The sequence below is a fragment of the Pseudorca crassidens genome, chromosome 20 (assembly GCF_039906515.1).
Source record: "Pseudorca crassidens isolate mPseCra1 chromosome 20, mPseCra1.hap1, whole genome shotgun sequence".
Taxonomy (NCBI): Eukaryota; Metazoa; Chordata; class Mammalia; order Artiodactyla; family Delphinidae; genus Pseudorca; species Pseudorca crassidens.
Window position 1 is genome coordinate 11,379,298 of NC_090315.1, and position 20,808 is coordinate 11,400,105.

General features: G+C 49.3%; 2 protein-coding genes across 3 annotated transcripts in view; both read right to left on the reverse strand.

Moving 5' to 3' along the window:
* Positions 1–20,808, reverse strand: part of LOC137215465 (very-long-chain 3-oxoacyl-CoA reductase-A-like) — a 75,779-nt gene that overhangs the window by 36,785 nt on the left and 18,186 nt on the right. The window lies entirely within an intron of this gene.
* BLOC1S3 (biogenesis of lysosomal organelles complex 1 subunit 3) lies at positions 18,371–20,795 on the reverse strand. Of its 2 annotated transcripts, none has more exons than XM_067720727.1 (2): positions 20,651–20,795; positions 18,371–20,177 (listed from the first exon to the last, which is right to left on the reverse strand). In XM_067720727.1, exon 2 carries the CDS (start codon positions 20,167–20,169, stop codon positions 19,561–19,563), a length of 609 nt encoding a protein of 202 aa, XP_067576828.1. In that variant the 5' UTR covers positions 20,170–20,177; positions 20,651–20,795; the 3' UTR covers positions 18,371–19,560. The 2 variants fall into 2 exon arrangements, with proteins under 2 accessions (XP_067576828.1, XP_067576829.1); XM_067720728.1 differs by having other exon boundaries at positions 20,275–20,699.

A 20,808-nucleotide genomic window follows, 5' to 3' on the forward strand; every position in this document is an offset into this window, starting at 1 on the left:
TAGTGCTGCAGTGGACATCGGTCCCCTGAAACTTTAAAATGGTCATTGTCTACACCCCCAGCTCTTGGCTGACCTCATTCTGACAAAGCTTTTCACCTCTATTGCTATGAAGATGGTGGAATTGCTGTAGGTATTTTAGGACAACTTTTGGCTTCTCAGATAAGTCCCGTAGCGTATTTCCCAGGTCAGTTAGACCCTGTGGCATCTGGCACGGCCCCCTGAGCCACCACCCTCACACGGGGCGCCCCAGTCCCCTCTGCTCCCGCTGCTGTTCCTATGACACGGCCCCTGTCTACACAGTTGGCCCTAGGAACCCACCCCACCATCCTCTTCCATCGCTGTAACACTTTAAACCCGTTTGCGCTACTGTCCCTCCCTGGTGATGGAGAGCCCCACGCCATCCACCCGATTGCCCTGCAGCTAGAGAAACGGTCTCAAAGCCATGAGAGCACCTCTTAGACACCCCCTCAGACAACCCGGACTTCTATTTTGCGATGGCTCCTGTAGATGAAATTCCCGGGGATACCTGATCACCAGTCGTGCCCGAATTTCCCCACATGAAATGCTGGAGGTATATGCTTCGCCCACTGTAAAGTCAGCCCAAGCAGCCCAGCTCATAGCTCTTCCTAGAGCTTGCAAACAGGCAGTGCATACGCCGACTCCAGATACGCTTTTGGAGTCTGCTGCGCTGCTGGCGCATGTGGAAACCCCACGGATTCTTATTAACCTCTGCTGGTACCCCGACTGCCAACGGGGATATCACTGCTGCCCTATTACGGTCTAATTGACCTCCCTGCTAAAATCACTGCTGTCCTCCGTGGAGCCCACACCGTGGAGACTGACACTCCATCTCCAGGGATGAACAGAGGCCATAAGTGTGCTAAACGCCCCACCCCCCGCACCCCTTCTCCACCCAATGTCTAAACCTGCCTTTATCCCCGACCGATATTATCAGTTAGTCAGGTAAGTGCCCCACAAACTGAAAAAGACAAACGGCTACAAAAGGGTGCCAGACGGTATGTCCTGAGGATGTAACGTAGGGCATGGTGCCTGTAGTTCATAATACCGCATCGCATATTTGAAAACGGCTGAGAGAGTAGATCTTACAACTCTTTATCACAAGGAAAAAAAATTGTTTTTTTAACTATGTATGGTGACGAATGTTAACTAGACTTACTGTGATCATTTCACAATGTATACAAATATCGAATCACTATGTTGTGTACGCGAAACTAATATAATGTTGTATGTCGGGACTTCCCTGGCGGTCCAGCGGTTAAGACTCCGCGCTTCCCCTGCAGGGGGCCCGGGTTCGATCCCTGGTTGGGGAACTAAGATCCCACAGGCCGAGATGCAGCCAGAAAGAAAAAAGTCAATTACACCTCAAGTTTTAAAAAATGAACCAAACATTCACTAGCGGATTATACATTGGGCCAAATGGACTTCCAGTGGCCCCCCCCCCCTTTCTTTTTCTTTTTTTATTGAGCTATGATTTGACCTGCTGGCTGCCTTATCTCCCGTTAGGTGGAACCTGAGTGCAGACGGGCGGCAACAAAGCAACTAAAGGACAATGGGTTCCGCGCCGGCATCCATAAAATTTCTAAGCAAAGTATTTCCTGATGTGCCGTTCGGGACTCTCAGCAGGTCTCTGGAGAACAGCTTATCTCAGGAAATCCTCCAAGGTCCACAGTGACCCTTGCACTGTCCCACACACGTTCCATACATTGACCTCCGGCTTCGAGCTATTTCTGCTGTTTGCTGATTGCATGTTTACTGGAGGGGCTGGAGGTTATCCAACTAGATGTGCTGATGCTATGATGGTGGAAAAGAAGTGAAGAACTGAGATTATCCCTCAGTTTGGTATTCCTCTGTGACTGGAATCAGACTAAGGAACGGTGGAAATAAATACATAAATAAATTTACAGCAGAAACAAGCTGCTTGCTTTGCACAAACTCTGGGATGCTCCCTAAAATGTCATACCTTGTAACATCCTCCTCAACCGTCTAGAATGGTGAGTCCTTTCCAGAAGGTTTCAAAATTTACTTTTCTGGGACCTCCCTGGTGGCACAGTGGTTAAGAATCTGCCTCCCAATGCAGGGGACATGGGTTCAATCCCTGGTCTGGGAAGATCCCACATGCCGCGGAGCAACTAAGCCCGTGCACCACAACTACTGAGCCTGCGCTCTAGAGCCCGCGTGCCTCAACTACTGAGCCCGTGTGCTGCAACTACTGAAGCTCGCGCGCCTAGAGCCCGTGCTCCACAACAAGAGAAGCCACCGCAGTGAGATGCCCGGGCACCGCAACGGAGACTAGCCCCCGCTCACCACAACTAGAGAAAGCCTGCGTGCAGCGACAAAGACCCAACTCAGCCAAAAATAAATTAAACTATATATTAAAAAATGTACTTTGCCCAGATCTATCAGAGGAATCACTATCTATGGCAGCTATAGCTTTATGAACTGTATGTACGTTGAAAATCTGTTGTTTAGTGTAGCCTCCTTCATGAGTTTCTTAGCTAGATCTTCTGGGTAACTTGCTGCAGCTTCTCCATCAGCACTTGCTGCTTCACTTTGCATCTTTAGGTTACGGAGGCGCTTCTTTCCTTAAACCTCAGGAACCAACCTCTGCTGGCTTCAGACTTCTCTTCTGCAGCTTCCTCACCTCTCTCAGCCTTCACAGAATTCAAGAGAGTTAGGGCCTTGCTCTGGAGGAGGCTTTGGCTGAAGGGAACGTTGTGGCCGGTTTGCTCTTCTATCCAGACCACTCACACTTTCTCCGTCTCAGCAATAAGGCTGTTTGGCTTTCTTAGCATTCGCGTGTTCACTGGAGTAGGACTTTTCATTTCCTTCAAGAACTTTTCCTTGGCGATCGCAACTTGGCTAAACTGGTCGGCAAGAGAGGCCAAGCTTTCGGCCTATCTTGGCTTTCAACATGCCTCCATTATGCTTAATCCTTTCTAGCTCTTTTTTCCTTTTTTTTTTTTTTTTTTGGCCTCACCACGTGGCTTCTGGGATCTTAGTTCCCCGACCAGGGATTGAACCCCTGCCCGTTGCAGTGCAAGTGCGGAGTTCTAACCACTGGGCCGCCAGGGAAGTCCCCTCTAGCTTCTGATGTTAAGTGAGAGACACGTGACTCTTCCTTTCATTTGAACACTTAGAGGTTCCTGTAGGGTTAGTAATTGGCCTAATTTCGATATTGTTGTGTCTCAGGGAACAGGGAGGCCCGAGGAGAGGGAGAAAGACAGAGGAAGGGCCGGTCGGTGAAGCAGTCAGAACACACACAGTATTTATCAATTAAGTTCGCCGTCTTACAGACGGGTGCTGCTCCTGGCACCCCAAAAATAATTACAATAGTGACATCAAGGATCGCTGAGCACAGATCATCATAGCAAATAGACCATTAATGAAAAAGTTTGAAACATTGCAAGAATTACTGACCCAGAGACACGAAGCGAGCAAATACTGTTGGAAAAATGGCGCCAACAGACCTGCTCCACGCAGGGTTGCCACAAACCTTCAGTTTGTAAAAATGCAGCACCTGTGAAGTGCAGTAGAGCAAAGTGCAATAAAAGAGGTCTACCTGTGTTCTTGGAGCATGTTGTTGACAGGCGGCCACCGATCAACATGCCTTGTCCTCCTTCTGACCAGGAGATCCAGTGTATGTCAAGGTTTTGGAAGAAAGCACTGCTATCACCTCGCTGGGAAGGATCTCGCGAGTATTGCTGACCACCTGCACTGCCATCACAATAAAAGAGAGATCCTGCTGGATTCCCAGGAAACGTGCCAAACTAGACCCAGGTCAGCACTCCCAGGACACTCGCAAGCCCATCCCTACAGGTGATGACCTCCAACGAAAAAGTTCCGGAGCCAGTTCCCCGGCTCCTGCAGCTGACGATGCCCAGAAGGAGACAGCTCCTTCCCAAGATCACAGATCAAGAACTTCATCTTCACTTTTTTGGTTTTTCTTTCCTCTTCCTTTGAACACCCCCTCCCAGGACAGCAGGAAAACAAAACAAAACTCCTTTGACAATTTAAACGAAAGTTTCTCCTTTTCTCCCATTTGTTGAAAGGCTGATGGGAAGTGGCTTGCCTCCATCGGTCCTATTCTGTCTCTGTTCATGCGTCATGGCTCTCTTTCAAACTGTATCTTACTCCTATCCACTCCGACTGCTTTTTCCGTAGGTCAAGGACAAACTAGCAGCCCCCTGCACCCATCTTCCAAATCATGGCCATGTTAATGAATCAGTCTGATTGCTGGTTATGTCATAATCTAGTCAAGAGGGACTTTCCTGGTGGACCAGTGGTTAAGACTTTGTGCTTCCACTGCAGGGGGCATGGGTTGGATCCTGGTCAGGGAACTAAGATTCTGCATGCCGTGCAGCGTGGCCAAAAAAAAAAAAAAAAAAAATCTAGTCGAGAAAAGGAACCTGACCCAGTTTTCATTCTGCCAATATGATCACCTGATGAACTAACTACGGAAGATGGATGAACGAAAGGATATGGTATCCATGACCCCAAAACACCCCAACTCCATCTCCCTCTCTGGTGAGTTCATTGGGCTCGGAAATCCCTCTATGGCAGCTCAAGGTCTATCTCTTGCTCGGGTAAAAACATTGGAAGAGGGACTTCCCTGCTGGTGCGGTGGTTGAGAATTCACCTGCCAATGCAGGGGACGCGGGTTCGATCCCTGGTCCGGGAAGATCCCACATGCCGCGGAGCAACTAAGCCCAACTAAGTGTGCCGCAACTACTGAGCCTGCACTCTAGAGCCCGCAAGCCACAACTGCTGAGTCTGTGTGCCACAACTACTGAAGCCCACATGCCTAGAGCCCATGCTCTGTAACAAGAGAAGCCACCGCAATGAGAAGCCCACGCACCACAACAGAGAATAGCCGCTGCTCGCTGCAACTAGAGAAAAGCCCGCGCGCAGCAATGAAAACCCAATGCAGCCAAAAATAAATAAAAATTTTTTAAAAAATCATTGGAAAGGAACTTGTCCCTTTGCTGTGTGAACAGGCATGATGCTAGACCAGAGGTGACCTTTAAAGGTAATACGGCGACCAAACCCTGTGGTTTGATTCTAGAGGCAACGTCCTCAAACCACTCACAGAGGGCATAAGTGTTTCTAGCACTAACGCTAGTGACAAAAACTGTGAGATCACCAAAAGTTTCTGTTGGTTCACAGGCCACCCATGAACGACCTGGAGGAGCCCAGCTGTTCCCATGATCAGGCTGCCTGACACCACCAGTTATCTATGGGGAAACCCCAAATCTGGACTCACTTGCTCAGGTGACAAAGCCAAGGCTTACAGTTGCCAAAGCTGGACCGCTGGCCTCCCCGATCAGATATTCTGCAACCTGTCCTGCTCTTCAAACCACGAAGCCTAGGGTTTAAAAACCCACAACAGAAACTGGTGACTCACAGAAAGTCTAGAGCTTGTCTAACAGAGCAGTAGCTAAGGGAATAGCTTGTTATAAACCCCTCTGCTTGTAATACAACAAAACTGGCTGAAACCAGATGCAAGCAACATGGCTGATGGGAGTCTGCACAGAACAGACTTGCTGTTGGATGGGTGACCTTCTGACATCACAGCCCCAAATTCTCCCAAATTTGCTCTCGCATCCCATGAAGAAGAATGTAGCTTAGATACGCCTGCGCAGAACACCGATTACCTCACCTTCTCCCTCCCTCCCATCCCCTTTCCCCCGCCTAAGACCACCCTGCTTCTTTGGCCCATCAATATCCCGAGCCCCTCGCCTTTGGGCAGGCGGATTTGAGATCTGCTCTCCCCACCTGCTCGCTTGGCTGCCTTGGGAGGAGAATAACCCCTTCTGTGCTGCAAACCGCGGCACCTCCGTGTTTGGCTTGCTGTGTGTTGGGCAGATGAACCTGGTCTGGCAACACTCTTGCAAGTGGACAGAAGCACGTGGAGAATGGAGGTGTCCAGGTGGTGATATGCCCAAAGGACAAAGGTTGTGAACCTCCCCGATCCTAGGGAACTGTAGGTTTTACTCTGACCCTGTTGGTGAACCACACTGACCTTTTTCTCTCCTGTGGTGATAAGGTATCTTCCTAACTAAGTGGTCAGGACAGTGTGACTCGGATACCGGGTTCCCTCCATCGCCAGGCTGTCCACCTTAAATGCCAGCAAATTACAGACGTGTGCTCCTTCGTTCACAAAGACGAGAAGACATAGAAAATCCACTTGTGTATGGCCGGGATAGTTTCAGTGGTGAGAGTCTTATTTCCAACTTTGGGGAAAAGTTGGAAAAGGCGATCCCGAATCTTCCGTGGTCATAGAACAGGAGTTCGATAGCATATGCGGACATTGCAAGTGCTCCAATCAGAAGGTAATAGTTTAGCCTCTGTTGTATCCCCAAATTGTCCCACCCTGGGTACACTGACTGCAAGCAAGGAGGAGCTTGTGCAATCATTGGCAGAAAATGCTGCCTTTATGTGAATCCGATAGGACAAACAGTGTCTAGTTTATACCTTTTAAAAGAGAAGATAGGGGACTTCCCTGGCGGCCCAATGGTTAAGACTCCATGCTTCCATTGCAGGGGGCAGGGGTTTGATCCCTGGTGGGGGAACTAAAATCCCACATGCTGCGGGGCATCTAAGCCCACGTGCCACAACTACTGAGCCGGCATACCTCAACTAGAGAGCCCCGCGTGCCGCAAACTACAGAGCCTGTGCGCCACAACTAGAGAGAAGCCCGCGCGCCGCAAAAGATCCCACATGCAGCAATGAAGATTCCGCGTGCCACAACTAAAGATCTGACGCAGCCAAAATAATAATAATAAACATTTTAAAAAAAGAGAGAGAGTAAAGATAGGGGACTTCCCTGGTGGTCCAGTGGTTAAGCCTCCGCGCTTCCACTGCAGGGGCAGCGGGTTTGATCTCTGGTCGGGAAACTAAGATCCCGCATGCGGCACGGCGCGGCCAAAAACTAAAAAAGAAAGAAAGGAAGAAGATGAACACTCTCCATCAATTAAATGAGTCTCAGCCATTTTATTTGGCACAAAATCTAGACAAACATTGACACAGACTCTCATTTCTCCCATCTTTTCTCCTAAGGGCCCATTTATCTTCTGTAAACATCACTTTCTCTCCCATATGTGACCTCTCTTCCCTTCCCTTTCCCCTGTTAAGATGGTATGTAAACTCTCAGATTTCACTGTTTGGGGGGGGGGGGGACTCACTATTTTTTTTTGTATGATACCCCTGTGCACATAAAATTGAAAATTAATAAATCTGTATGACTTTTCTCTTGTTAATCTGCCCGTTGTCAGTTTAGTTCACAGACCCGGCCACTGAACTGGAAGAGGGTAGAAGGAAGTCCCTCCTCCCCTACAGTAGCGTCAGATTCCCCGACCTCCCCAACACACACATAATTTACGCCACCAAAAAAAAAAAGAGAGAGAGATTTAAAAGACTGCCTGATCAAATTGTTGCAGGCAAGATCTACTTACTGATGGATGCTAAAATTAGTGGGCAAAAGTTCGAGGAGAAACAGGACATTTGCATAGTCTCAAAGTATCTCCCCCCAAGACATTTGTCAATTACAACGGAAAAACAGTAATCTCACACTGAAGAAACCCAGCAGACGCCACCTTAACCAAGTAATCAAGGTTAATATCACCTATAATAAGACACAGCTACATCATGCACCCTCAATATAACACACCAAGGAGCAAAACATCACTTTTGGGGTATTCTTGACAAAAATGCACATTGTCAATATAATCAGGAAGGAACCTCGGACAAACCCAAACTGAGGGATGTTCTACAAAATAACTGATCGATATCCTTTAAAGGTGCCAAGGTTGGGACTTCCCTGGTGGTCCAGTGGTTAAGACTCCACCTTCCAATGCAGGGGGTGCGGGTTCAATCCCTGGTCGGGGAGCTAAGATCCCACATGCCTCGGGGCCAAAAAACCAAAACATAAAACAGAAGCGATCTTGTAACAAATTCAATCAAGACTTTAAAAATGGTCCACAGCAAAAAAAAAAAAAAAGTGCCAAGGCCATGGAAGATAAGGATTGGGGGACACTCAGGAGGAAGAACCACTACATGCAGTGTTGGATCCTGGATTGGTTTCTGGAACAGAAAAAAGGACATTAAAGGGAAAACTGCTAAAATTCAAATAAGGTCTGTCATTGAGTTACTGGTTTTGTACCAATGTTAATTTCCTGCTTTTGATAGTTGGACTTTAGTTATGTGAGATGCTAATATTAGGGGAAGCTGAGTAAAGGGTTATATGGGTATCTCAGTCCAATTTTTGCAATTTTCCCATAATAATTTCCCCAAAAAAAAGGTTAAGAAAAAGACTGCCTCATGAAATAAGCGCTAATTTCCTTCACCTAAAAAGGCACCTTCTAGAATGAGGAGTGGGAGAGGAAAATATTAAGTTGTGGGGCACTTGAGAAAAGCTCCCAGAACTCTGCCTGCTTCCACGGGATACCAGGAGCATCCCTGGCAGCCCGACTTTTTTTTTTTTTTTTTTTTAGCAGCGAAAGCACCAAATCCTAACCACTAGACCACCAGGGAACTCCCAGCCCAACTTTCAATCAAAAAGCCCTGAGCTAGAATGTGATGTGAGGCAACGATCTTTATTGGTGTGGCAGCCACTTTCCACGGAAAGCCATCCATGAACACTTCCCTGGGACTCAGCCCCTGTGGAGGCCTTCCCATTAGAATCTGGCCTTGGCCGTGACGCTTGCTCTGACCACTAGCACGAGATGGAAATGACTGTAATTTCCGAGGCTGGCCTTAAAATACCTGCATCGTCTGCTTTCCACACACTTGGAAACCTGAAACCCAGGTGCCACCTGGAGGAGCCCCAAGGAGGAGACTGAAGTGGGCCCCAGCTGAGCTTCCAGCCAAGAACCATGTGAGTGAGCCATTTTGGACATTTAAAGGCTAGTTAAGGGAATTCCCTGGTGGCACAGTGGTTAAGAATCCGCCTGCCAATGCAGGGGACACTGGTTTGAGCCCTGGTCCAGGAAGATCCCGTATGCCGCGGAACAACTAAGCCCGTGCACCACAACTACTGAGCCTGCGCTCCAGAGCCTGTGAGCCACAACTACTGAGCCCGCGTGCCACAACCACTGAAGCCTGTGCGCCTAGAGCCCGTGCTCCGCAACGAAGAGTAGCTCCCGCTCGCCGCAACTAGAGAAAGCCCGCGCGCAGCAACAAAGACCCAACTCAGCCAAAAATAAAATCAATAAATAAAGTCTAGTTAAGCATCCAGATGACTGCAGCCCCAGCTGTCACCACATGGCGCAGAACCACCCAACTGAGCCCAGTAAACCCAGGACAGCTCACAAGTGAGTGCTGTTGTCTTAAGCCACTAAGTTTCGGGGTGCTATGTTGTGTAGCAACAGACGATCCCAACAGTCTTCCTTATTCACTGCTGTTTTCCCAACATCTAGCACATTGAACACAGTAAATGACAGCCCTGTCTGTTAGCTCAGGACCTGACACATTTATAACAACCCTAGGAAGATGGATAATGGTCTTATCCTGACTTAATAGATGTATTAGTTTGCTAGGGCTGCCATAACAAAATTCTACCAACTGGGTTGCTTAGGCATGAGAAATTTGTTTTCTCACAATTCCAGAGGCTGGAAGTCCAAGATCAAGGTGTGAGCAGGTTTGGTTTCCTCTGAGGCCTCTCTTCCTGGCTTGCAGACAGCCACCTTCTCAAGGTGACCTCACATGGTCTCTCCTCTGCATGTGCCTGGTGTTTCTCCTTGTTCTGTGTCCAAATTTCCTCTTCTTAGTGGACATCAGCTGGATTGGATGAGGACCCACCCTGATGGCCTCATTTAACCTAATCACCTCTTTAAAAGCTCTATCTCCAAATACGGTCACGTTCTGAGGTACTGGGGATTAGGGTTTCGATACATGAATTTTGAGAAGACACAAGTCAGTCCATAATACTCATAAGGAAATGCACAGGGAAATTCAGCAATTTTCCAAAGTCACACAGCTCAGAGGTGGCAAAGCTCAGACACGAATCCAGGCAGGCTAGCTCTAGAGGCCACACTTTTCACCACTGAGCTCCACCACCTCATGAAGCAGGAAGTGAATTGGACTCAGCCAGCCCTCATTAATTGGACTCAGCCGGCCCTCATTCTTCCCTCAGGCTAGAACAGGGGAAGGACTTTGCTAGAGCAAAAGCAAGCAGAGATCTGGGGCCAGTTCAGATGCCCTGAGGCCTTCTGACAAGGACAGGGCACTCACCACCCCCCAGCATGGCTTGCGCCCTTGACTGAGCTCCTTGGTTCAGGCAGGTATGGTAGGCTGAATAACGCCCTCCAGTGATCTCCAGGTCTTGAGCCCTGGAACCTGTGAGAGCTACCTTCCATGGCAAAGGGACTTTTGAAGCTGTGATTAAATTAAGGATCTTGGGGTGGGGATTATCCTGATTATCCAGATGGGCTCAAAATATAATCACAAGTATCCTTATAGGAGGGAGGCAAAGGGAGATTTGACAGAAGAGAGAGGACAATGTGACAACCTCAGCAGAGAGAGAGATCTGAAGATGCTGTGTTTCTTTGAAGGTGGAGGAAGTGGCCATGAGCCACGGAAAGCAGGCAGCCCCCTGAAGCTGGAAAAGGCAAGGAGATGGATTCTCCCCTAGAGCCCCAGGAGGAATGCAGTCCTTTTGATGCACTGATTTTAGGACTTCTGACCTCCTGGACTGTAAGATAATAAATCTACATCGGGTCGTTAAAACTTTATTTAATTATTTATTTATTTTGGCCGCGGCGGGTCTTAGTTGCGGCATGCGCGTGGGTCTAGTTCCCGGACCAGGGATCAAACCCTGGCCCCCTGCTTTGGGAGCACGGAGTCTTACCCACTGGACCACCAGGGAAGTCCCCAAATCTATGTTGTTTTTTGTTTGAAAGCTTTTTTGTAAATTTTATTTAGTTTTGGCTGCGTTGGGTCTTCGTTGCTGCGCACGGGCTTTCTCTAGTTGCAACGAGCGGGGGCTACTCTTCGTTGTGGTGCGCGGGCTTCCCGTTGTGGTGGCTTCTCTTGTTGCACAGCACGGGCTCTAGGCACGTGGGCTTCAGTAGTCGTGGCTCGTGGGCTCAGTAGTTGTGGCTCGCGAGCCCTAGAGCACAGGCTCAGTAGTTGTGGCGCACGGGCTTAGCTGCTCTGCGGCGTGTGGGATCTTCCTGGACCAGGGCTCGAACCCGTGTCCCCTGAATTGGCAGGCTGACTCCCAACCACTGCGCCACCAGGGAAGCCCTCTATGTTGTTTTAAGCCACTAAATTTGTAGTAATTTGATACGGTGACAATAGGAAACCATATTTTCTATATCCCCATCCATTCAGGGGCTCAAGCCAGAGAGCTAGGAGTCACCCTTGACCTCCTCCTCCCCTCCATCCCCCTTAAGCAGGGCTATTGATTTCACCTCCTAGACAGTTCTTGACTCCAACCACTTGTCTCCAGAGCCCTGTACTTGCAGGTTCGGAAGGTGATCTAAGCCACCATTGTGCCTCACCTGGGTCCTTACACCAACCTACTGTTAGTCAAAATTTCAGAAACAAAGACCTGATTGAAATAAAAAGATGTTTATTGGGGGTTTGTTTGGACTGCAGCCCAGGAGACACAGATTCAAGAAGCACTTGAATTGCTCTCCGCTGGATTACAAAATAGGGGAGACTTATAAGAGCAAACTTGCAAAGTTACAGTTAGTTACATGAGTTGTTTCTCAAGAATTATAATTGGAGCTGGCAAGCAGTAAGGGTGCTTGTTAAGTAAGAATTGGTTGGGGTCCGAAATGGTTGCACAGTTACAAGGAGAGAACTTGAGAGGAAAAGGCTGCAGCCGGCAGGTTATTGTTCTGACTACAGCTGGTGGTGTCCCCGGATCCCGCACGGTTCAAAGAAAGTTCAAGTTCTCAGTGGTGCAGAGAGGTGTCTGAGACCAGACGCTCAAAGGCCGCTTGACTCCGTTTTTGAACACCTGAACTGGGGTCACTCTATTATAATTTCAATTTGTCACCACTCCTGACTGGGCTTACGGGCTCCCACTCCAGCTTCCCTCTGCTTTTCATCCAGTAGCTGATACAATCATTTCAAAGTGCAAATCTGATCGTGTAACTTACATGCTTAAATTCTTTCCATGATTCCTTGTTGTTCTCAGGAGAAAGGAACACAGTTCTTAAGGGGGCCCCGGCCTGGTCTGGCCCCTGCTGGCTGTTTCGTCACATCTCACTCCCTGTGCACTCGGCTCTTTGCTCTCAGCATCCCAGCCTCCTGCCTCAGGACCTTCATCCCTGCTGTTCCCTCTGCCTGGGACACCTACCCTCATTTCTCATTTGCCTTTTGAAATATTTACAACGTGCTAATGTTACAAGGAACAATGAACATCCCTGTCTTGACCATCCAGTTCAAGGGCAAAATGTCATTAATTTAGGTGGAACCTGCTAATTACTCCTCCTGGATAACAGCCTTCTCCTTGCCCACCAGAAGCAACCAATATCGCAATTGGGGCATCTTTTATTGCTCCCACATTCCTTTAAACTTATAGGGCAGGTGCTTACAAACCCAGCGATCCATACCAGTCATTTGTTTTTTTGGGTTTTTTTGCGGTACACGGGCCTCTCACCGTTGTGGCCTCTCCCATTGCGGAGCACAGGCTCCGGACGCGCAGGCTCAGCGGCCATGGCTCACGGGCGCAGCCGCTCCGCGGCATGTGGGATCTTCCCGGACCGGGGCACGAACCCGCGTCCCCTGCATCGGCAGGCGGACTCTCAACCGCTGCGCCACCAGGGAAGCCCCATTTGCTTATTTTTTAACTTTAGATGAAGGATAACATCCTGAATGTATTCTTCTGCAGCTTGCTGTGGTCTGCTGATGTTATGTTGGGGGGATTCATCCATGTTTATACTTATATCTTTAGTTAATTCAGTTTCATTGCTGTATATAGCTTTCCACTCTATCAATATACCAAAACTTACAACTTCATTCTCCTGTTAATGGGCACTTAGTTACCAGTGTTTCTGTTCACAAAGAGCATGCACTGGGGTGTGCAGTGGGAACGTCGTCAGCTATCGGTTAAGCTGTCTCCCCAGGCGGTCATGTCAATGTCCGTTCTCACCCACAGGGTGTAAATATTCTGTTGTTTCACCTCCACGCCAACAATCAGTATTGTTAGACTTCAAAAATGTTGCCAATCTGATAGGCATGAAATGCCTGTCTCACTACGGTTTTAATTTCATTTCCTGCCATTTAAAACTACCCTGAGTACCATTTTTCACCTATGAGATTGGCAAAGATAAAATCCGTTGCTGACGCTATTTGCCATTGGAAGGAAGTGGGCACTTCCACGGGGAGTTTGGCGGGGGGAGGTGTGTAAATTGGCCCAGCTCAAGGCAGGGCATCGGCCAACTCTAATAGGAAGCTTCCGTGTCTATATCTTAGTTTTTCTGTTTTACGTCAGGTAGAGAAAGAGTGTACATTCATTCTCTCAGTCTGCTTGTTTTCAGAATGGACTGAGCTCCCCCATACCCCACTCCAGGCCACATATCCTCTTATTTCCCCTCCAGCCGGCTCCACCCCCCACGCCCAGGATGAATCCCTAGGCTCTTCACAGAACACAGGAGGTGTGGTTGCCTCATCTGCAGTTAGGAGAGGCTAACAGGGATATCTGGCTGCTTCTTAAACAGACTTGCAATCAACTCCCTTCCCACGTACACTGTAGCTGTTTCAGACGACTCCTCAAATTTGAGGGAATTTTGCTGCTTAAAGTTGGTTCTCAGCTGTTGTTCTCTTCTGGGTTATTTTTCTCAGGACTGCTAAGATCTTTTCACTCATCTGGGTGCTTTTCATCTTTCCAAGCATTCTTGCTGTTGCATCGTCTTCCGTTCTTTCAAAATCTGTAGGATTTTGCCCTCGAAAAGTCCCTCTTAGAGAAAACGAGAACAAACCAGCGATGTTGGATTGGAATAGAAAGATAAAAAGCGTGTGCCAACGATCATGCTTCTTGGTATTTATCCAAAGGAGCTGAAAACGTATATCGACACAAAAACCTGCACACAAATGTTTAGAGCAGCTTTAAATTCATAATGGCCCAAACTTGGACGCAGCCAAGATGCCCTTCAGCAGGTGAATGGATAAATAAACTGCGGTACCTCCAGACAATGGGTTATTATTCAGTGCTATAAAGTTATGAGCTATTAAGCCGTGAAAAGATATGGAGGAAACGTAAATGCATATTGCTAAGCAAAAGAAGCCAACCTGAAAAGGCTACACACTGTTTGATTCCAACTATAGGATATTCTGGAAAAGGCAAAATTGCAGAGACATTAAAAAAATCATTGGCTGCCAGGGGCTGGGGGAAGGGAGGGATGAACAGGCAGAGCGCAGAGGATTTTTAGGGCGGGGGAACTATTCTGTATAGACACTCTACTGGTAGATACGTGTCATTTATACATTTGTCCAAACCTAAAGAATGCACAAGAGTGAACTCTAGTATAATCTACAGACTTTGGGTAGTAATGATGTTGATGTAGGTTGATCCGTTGTAACAAATATACAATAGATGTGTGGGATATTAATAGCGGGGGAGGCTGTGAGGGTTAGGGCTGGGGGCATGTGGGACTTCTCCGTACTTTCTACTCACTTTTGCTGTGAACTACTCTAAAAATAAAGTCTATTTTAAAATGTGTGTATGGTGTAGGGATTAGACAGTTATTGTTTTTTGCCCTGTTTGTGTTTTTCTTCTAGGCCTGTGCATTGAGAGGGCCTGGGAGTAGCAACACCTCATTAGCAATGAGCACACCCAGCACCCACATCTTGGCTTCTAAACACCATTTCCCACTAAAAGAAACCAGGGACCCTTGCAGAGGTGGATGGTTTCAAGGCTGAGGCAGAGAAAAAAAACAAGATGTGCCTAGATCATTCTGTGCCGGAGAGCAAGAAAGTATTCAGAGAATGGTGAAGAAATGTCAATAGGACACAGAAGCCAGCTCGAAAGGGGTCCTGCTGGCCAAACTGGACACAATTTGAGCATCAAAATAGAGAGCAATGTTATAACCCATTAAATAAAATAGGAATCTGGAGCACCCTGATGTGACCTCACCCTCTCCAGAGGGTGTGAGTGGCTGATGCTCTCATGTCTCAGGCAATCATTTACCCAAGGCAACACTGAAAGAGAGGGACCGAAAAAGTCAACGACTCGTCCACAACCCACTGCCCCATCTAACTGTAGTGGTTTCAAAATAGATCCACAAATTCTGATACTCTTATTCATCCAAGGTCTATGTCTCCTTCCCCTCCACCCCCTCCTTTGAATCTTGGCTGGACTTAGTGACTTGCTAATAACTGATAGAACACAGCAGAACTGATCATGCATGACACCCAAGGGCTTCTGCTTTGTCTACTGAAATATATTTGGAGTGCTGAGCTGCCATGTAAAGAATCTGATTACTTTGGGGCTGCCATGTTTGAAGGAAGCTCAAGGCCACATACAGACACTCCAGTCAGCAATCCTAATCTCTGAGTCCTAGTAGTCCAGCCACCTGAGTGAAGTCACTGGGACCCTCTGTGCCAACCCACTTGCCAGCTGAATACCTGAGTGACCTCAGTCATTGCTACAAGGAACCAAAGAATCTTCCAGCTGAGCCTTGCTGGAATTCCTGATCCACAGAATCTGTGGGCATAATGAAACAACTGTTGCAAGCCACTAAATTTTTGGTCATTTGTTACAAAGAAAGAAGCAGCAGAATACTATGTCAGATCACCTCTTTGTCCCTGAGGACTTCTCAACATTTTGTTATTCCTCGGATCCGGATTTCTTTCTTTTTTCCAGTTTCTCCAAGGTTAAATTTGGGGAAGGGAACCAGCAGCCCATACTGGTTCATCACTTTATCATCTGGTATGTTTTGCAGTTTTCTTTTTTTAAAATTAATTAATTAATTTAATTTTGGCTGTGTTGGGTCTTTGTTGCCTCATGTGGGCTTTCTCTAGTTGTGGCAAGCGGGGGCAACACTTCATTGCCATGCACGGGCTTCTCATTGCAGTGGCTTCTCTTGTTGCTGGGCCCAGGCTCTAGGCACGTGGGCTTCAGTAGTTGCAACACGCGGGCTTAGTAGTTGCGGCACGCGGGCCCTAGAGCGCACAGGCTTCAGTAGTTGCGGCGCATGGGCTCAGGAGTTGTGGCTCGCAAGCTCTAGAGAGCAGGCTCAGTGGTTGTGGCACATGGGCTTAGTTGCTCCGCAGCATGTGGGATCTTTCTGGACCAGGGCTCAGACCAGTGTCCCTTGCATTGGCAGGCAGATTCTTAACCACTGCACCACCAGGGAAGTTGCGCTCTGCAGTTTTCAACTATGAACTTAGGTTTGGTCTGTATTAGTCTGCTGTAATTCTGCATGAGGCTGGTTGAGGGTGTTTTCCCTGGCTTTGGCCAGAGCCGACTTTCAGTTTATTTCAATGCTTGGGGTTTCCTGAACTGCTCCGTAAGGGTATACCCAAACCCCAATCAGGCCTGAAGAAAAGCCTGTGGTTATGAATTCCCTGAGGAAAAATTCCCTCCACCCAGAGCCTAAGCCAAAATGGACAAGTTTCCTAGGTATGCCTCAATGGTATCAATCAGATTTTTTTCTACCACATTCTTTCATTCAAGATATAGCCCTTCAAGGGACTAAGTTTCATGCCAGAGCCTCTGCTTCTCTAATAAGTGCTTGGCCCAAGGTCCAGCACCTGTTAAAATCCAAGGCTTTATACGATCCAGCAATCCCATTCCTGGCCATATATTCAGACAAAACTATAATTCGAAAAGATACATGCACCCCTATGTTCATAGCAGCACTATTTACAATAGCCAAGACGTGGAAACAACCTAAATGTCCATCGACAGATGAATGGATAAAGAAGATGTGGTATATATACACGATGGAATACTACCCAGCCATAAAAAAGAATGAAATAATGCCATGTGCAGCAACATGGATGGACCTAGAGACTATCATACTAAGTGAAGTAACTCAGAGAAAGACAAAATCATATATCACTTATATGTGGAATCTAAAATATGACACAAATGAACTTATTTACAAAACAGAAATAGACTCACAGACATAGAGAACAGACTTGTGGTTGCCAAGGGGGAGGGGAAGGAAGGACTGGGAGTTTGGGATTAGCAGTTGCAAACTATCATATACAGAATGTATAAGCAACAAGGTCCTACTGGATAGCACAGGGAACTATATTCAATAGCCTGTGACAAACCATAATGGAGAAGAATATGAAAGAGACTGTATATATATATATATATATATATATATATATATATATATATACACACATACGTGAGTAGAACTAAATCCCCTTTGCTGTGCAGCAGAAATTAACTTGGGCCCAGGAGATTTCTCATGTTCTCTCTGAGCTCAGCTGTACCTTTAAAAGGAAGTTTGATTCTTTAAACCAGTATTTCTGGGTATTTATCAGAGGCAACCACACTGCAGAAGCACCAGTCTCAGAGTCTCCTTCACAAAACACATTCATCAGATGGCATCATTCTCTGTTTACTGGCTGTTCAATAAAGATCGAGAATCTTTACCTGGTTTAAAAGCTCAGCTCCGTCTGGCCCCTGCTAGCACAGCACTCACCACCCTCACCACGCCCATCTCCCCTGCTCTCTCCACTCAAGATGGAGAATAGAAGATATCACCCTCTTTTGTTAAATAGGCTCTGCCCCCTTCTGCCTCAGGGCCTTTGCATATGCTATTCGCACTGATTGCAACTCTTTTCTACCAGACCTGTTTCACCTTTTTTACACCTTCAGGGCTTGGCTCAAACTCACTCATCACTTCCTCAGGGAAGCCATCTGACCTCCCCCCAAACAAGGTCAGACAGACCTCAGTTACGCCCTCACAAAGCTCCTATATTTCTTTACGGCACTAATCACAATGCCAGAAGAATTACAGTTGAAGTATAAATTACAATTATGAAAACTATCCACTTATTTGCAAGAATATTTCAATGGCTGTCTCCCCCGGGGGACTGTGCGCTCTGCAAGGGCCCAGCCTGTGGGCACCACCAGTGCCCAGCTAAGGACAGGCAAGGAACAGGAGCTCAACAAATGTATGGTGAATTAACAAAATGCAAATAAGTGCAGAACCAGGGCAACAACTAGGGGCCCTGATTTCCCGGCCACAGGCTCTCCTGCAATAGGCCAGGCGTGAAGGGCCCAGGCTCTCCTGCAATAGGCCAGGCGCGAAGGGTCCAGGCTCACCTGCAATAGGCCAGGCGTGAAGGGTCCCTTTCGCGGGACCCACATTCTCGGCAAAATCACCAACCTACCCGCCCCCAGCTTAGATGGCGAGATAAGAGGAATGGACCATATCAATAAATGTCTTGAGTTTTAATGAGTCTGCCATAGAGCGTTCTTCCCCACTTCTCCATCCTGGGGGCCCAGATCTCAGGTCAGGTTGCGGTAAGAGCGGTGGAGGGGAATAAATGTGAATGGGACTGAGGGACTGGGGCTGGGAGAAGAGGGACCAGGTGAGGAGCAGAAAGAAGGAGCTAATCCCAGGCCCTGAGACAAGCCAGACAGCCAAGCCCTTTTAGCATCCAGGGAACGACATGGTGACCAAACAAAATAAAATACATGTGGTCCTTATCGGCAAAGTGGCGTCATATTGTGCCCAAATTTCCAGGGCGAGTCTGTATTGGGCCCTAAGTGCCTGCTGGCGGCACTCGCAGCCTGAAGTCAGGAGGAGGCCCATCCTGTACCTGGAACTTGGGCAGAAGGCGCGATCTTGGCCTGGAGGGTGGGAAGGACACACCAACTTGGGCCTGGAGAGCTGGGAGGGGGACCTCCTCGGGTCAAGAGGGGGTCTCATCTTGGGCCTGATGAAGAAAACCATAGGGGGTCCCTGGAGCCCATAATTAAGTACGTAGTTAAACAGGATGGGAGAAGCAAAAAGAAGCAGAACCAAACCTAAGGGTACAGCTGGACCCAGGAAACAAGATCAGGCCAAGGGGGTGGAGCTAAGCCCAAGGAGAAGGAGCCAGGAGGCGGAAGGGCAAGGACTAGGAGGAGATGGAATCAGAGCCAAGCCTGAGGAGCAGAAAAAGGGTCCAGATTAGAGGGCAGAATTCCAGAACTGGGACTAGGGCCGGAGACATCAGGGAATCTGCGCTAGAAGCAGGACCAGCCCCTGTGAACATAAACCAAACTGAGGAAGGCAGACAGAAAGGAGAGGTGAGGCTCTGTGTACCGCTAAAATGGAGACAGATTAAGGAGTGGCTAGTTACCCAGGAGTTTGAGCCAAGCTTCAGACACACACAAGCTCTGAACCAGGGAGCAAGCGCCAGGGCCAGGGGGAGGAACCAGATGCTAGGGCCTGGCAGGGCTGCACAGCATTAACCCCCCATCCTCCCCCCTCCCTCCCCCCCCAACACAGAGCATTATCCAGGGGGCGGGGTTATCTCTGAGGGTGACAGTAAGATGGGTGGGTGGCTAAACACGGCACAGAGCCAGGTCCCAGAGGCCGCAAGGCCTACCCCCAGGGCTCAGTCAGGCGGGAGAGTGGGTCACAGATAGGCCCGCGGTCCCGGGTCTTGTTCGGGCTCGGTGCCCGGCACGCCGCGGATGTCGGGCAGCAGGCGGCAGCCGGCCACGATGTCCAGGCGCTCGGCCAGCGCGCAGAGGTCCCCCCGCGCCAGGCGCACGCTGTGGGCCGCCGCCAATCCCGCCGCCTGGGCAGCCGCCAGCCTACCGGCCAGGGCGGCCACATCACGGCCCGCGCGGCGGTACACGCCGCTCACCGCGGCCGCTACGTCGTGGTCCAGCCGCGCCTGGCTCTCAGCCAGCCGGAGCTGCAGCAGCGAACGCGCGGGGGCGGGCGCCGGGGCCTCCTCCTCTCCCCAGGCCTCCCCGGCAGTCTCCCGCTGCACCACGAGCGGAGGCAGATCCCTCGGCGCGGCCTTCGGCTCCGGCTCCGAGTCCGAGTCGGTCTCCGCGGCCTCCCCGACCACCCGCAGTCCCGTGGGGCGGCCGCGCGTCGGGCCCGAGAAGACCAGGTACAGCTCCTCCTCCTCCGACGAGGACACAGAGAGCTCCGAGTCCGTCTCGGCCGCCTCCCCCGGCACCACCGTCTCAGGCCTCCGCAGCGGCCTCCGCCGACGACTCTGGGACGCCATGGCGCGAGCTAGGGAGAAGACGCGCGAAGGGATGATATGAGAGGCGGGCGCCCTGCCGTGGTTAAAAGGCGCAAGTTCTGGATTCTCAGCCCCTCCACTGACTACCTTAGCAATCTGGGGCCATCTGCTTCCCCTGCCTGGGCCTCAGTTTCCTTTTCTGCATCATCATCCCTGATGATGATGATGATGATGGGGGCTACTAGACCCCAGCCTCCTCAGTGTACTGATGGGAAAACTGAGGACCACCAGCTCGATCAAGGCTGAGGCACGAGTACCCGGAGTCCCAAACTAAGCTCTTTCCGATTTTGCCTCCTAGCAGAGGCCACACCCTCCTCCAAGCCTGTGTCAGATTCGGAAGCACACGGGCTCCTGAGCCGTTCAGGTACAAGTGCCTGGGTCACAGAAAGGGTAACAGCCCAACTGGACTCTGGGAAGGGTGCACTAAGGGCGGGGTAGGGAGCGCTATCACCGAAGACCGTACCGAGTCACCGGAGCGCCCAGCCTGCGGGATCCGCTACCTAGCCGAAGTGCGGAGTCTTTACCGAGAAAGGAGAAGGCGGCAGCCCCAACCAATAGGGGAGCAGGTTGGGCGGGTGTTGGCGGCCAATCACCTGGGCCGCTCGCCTGCCAACCAGGAAG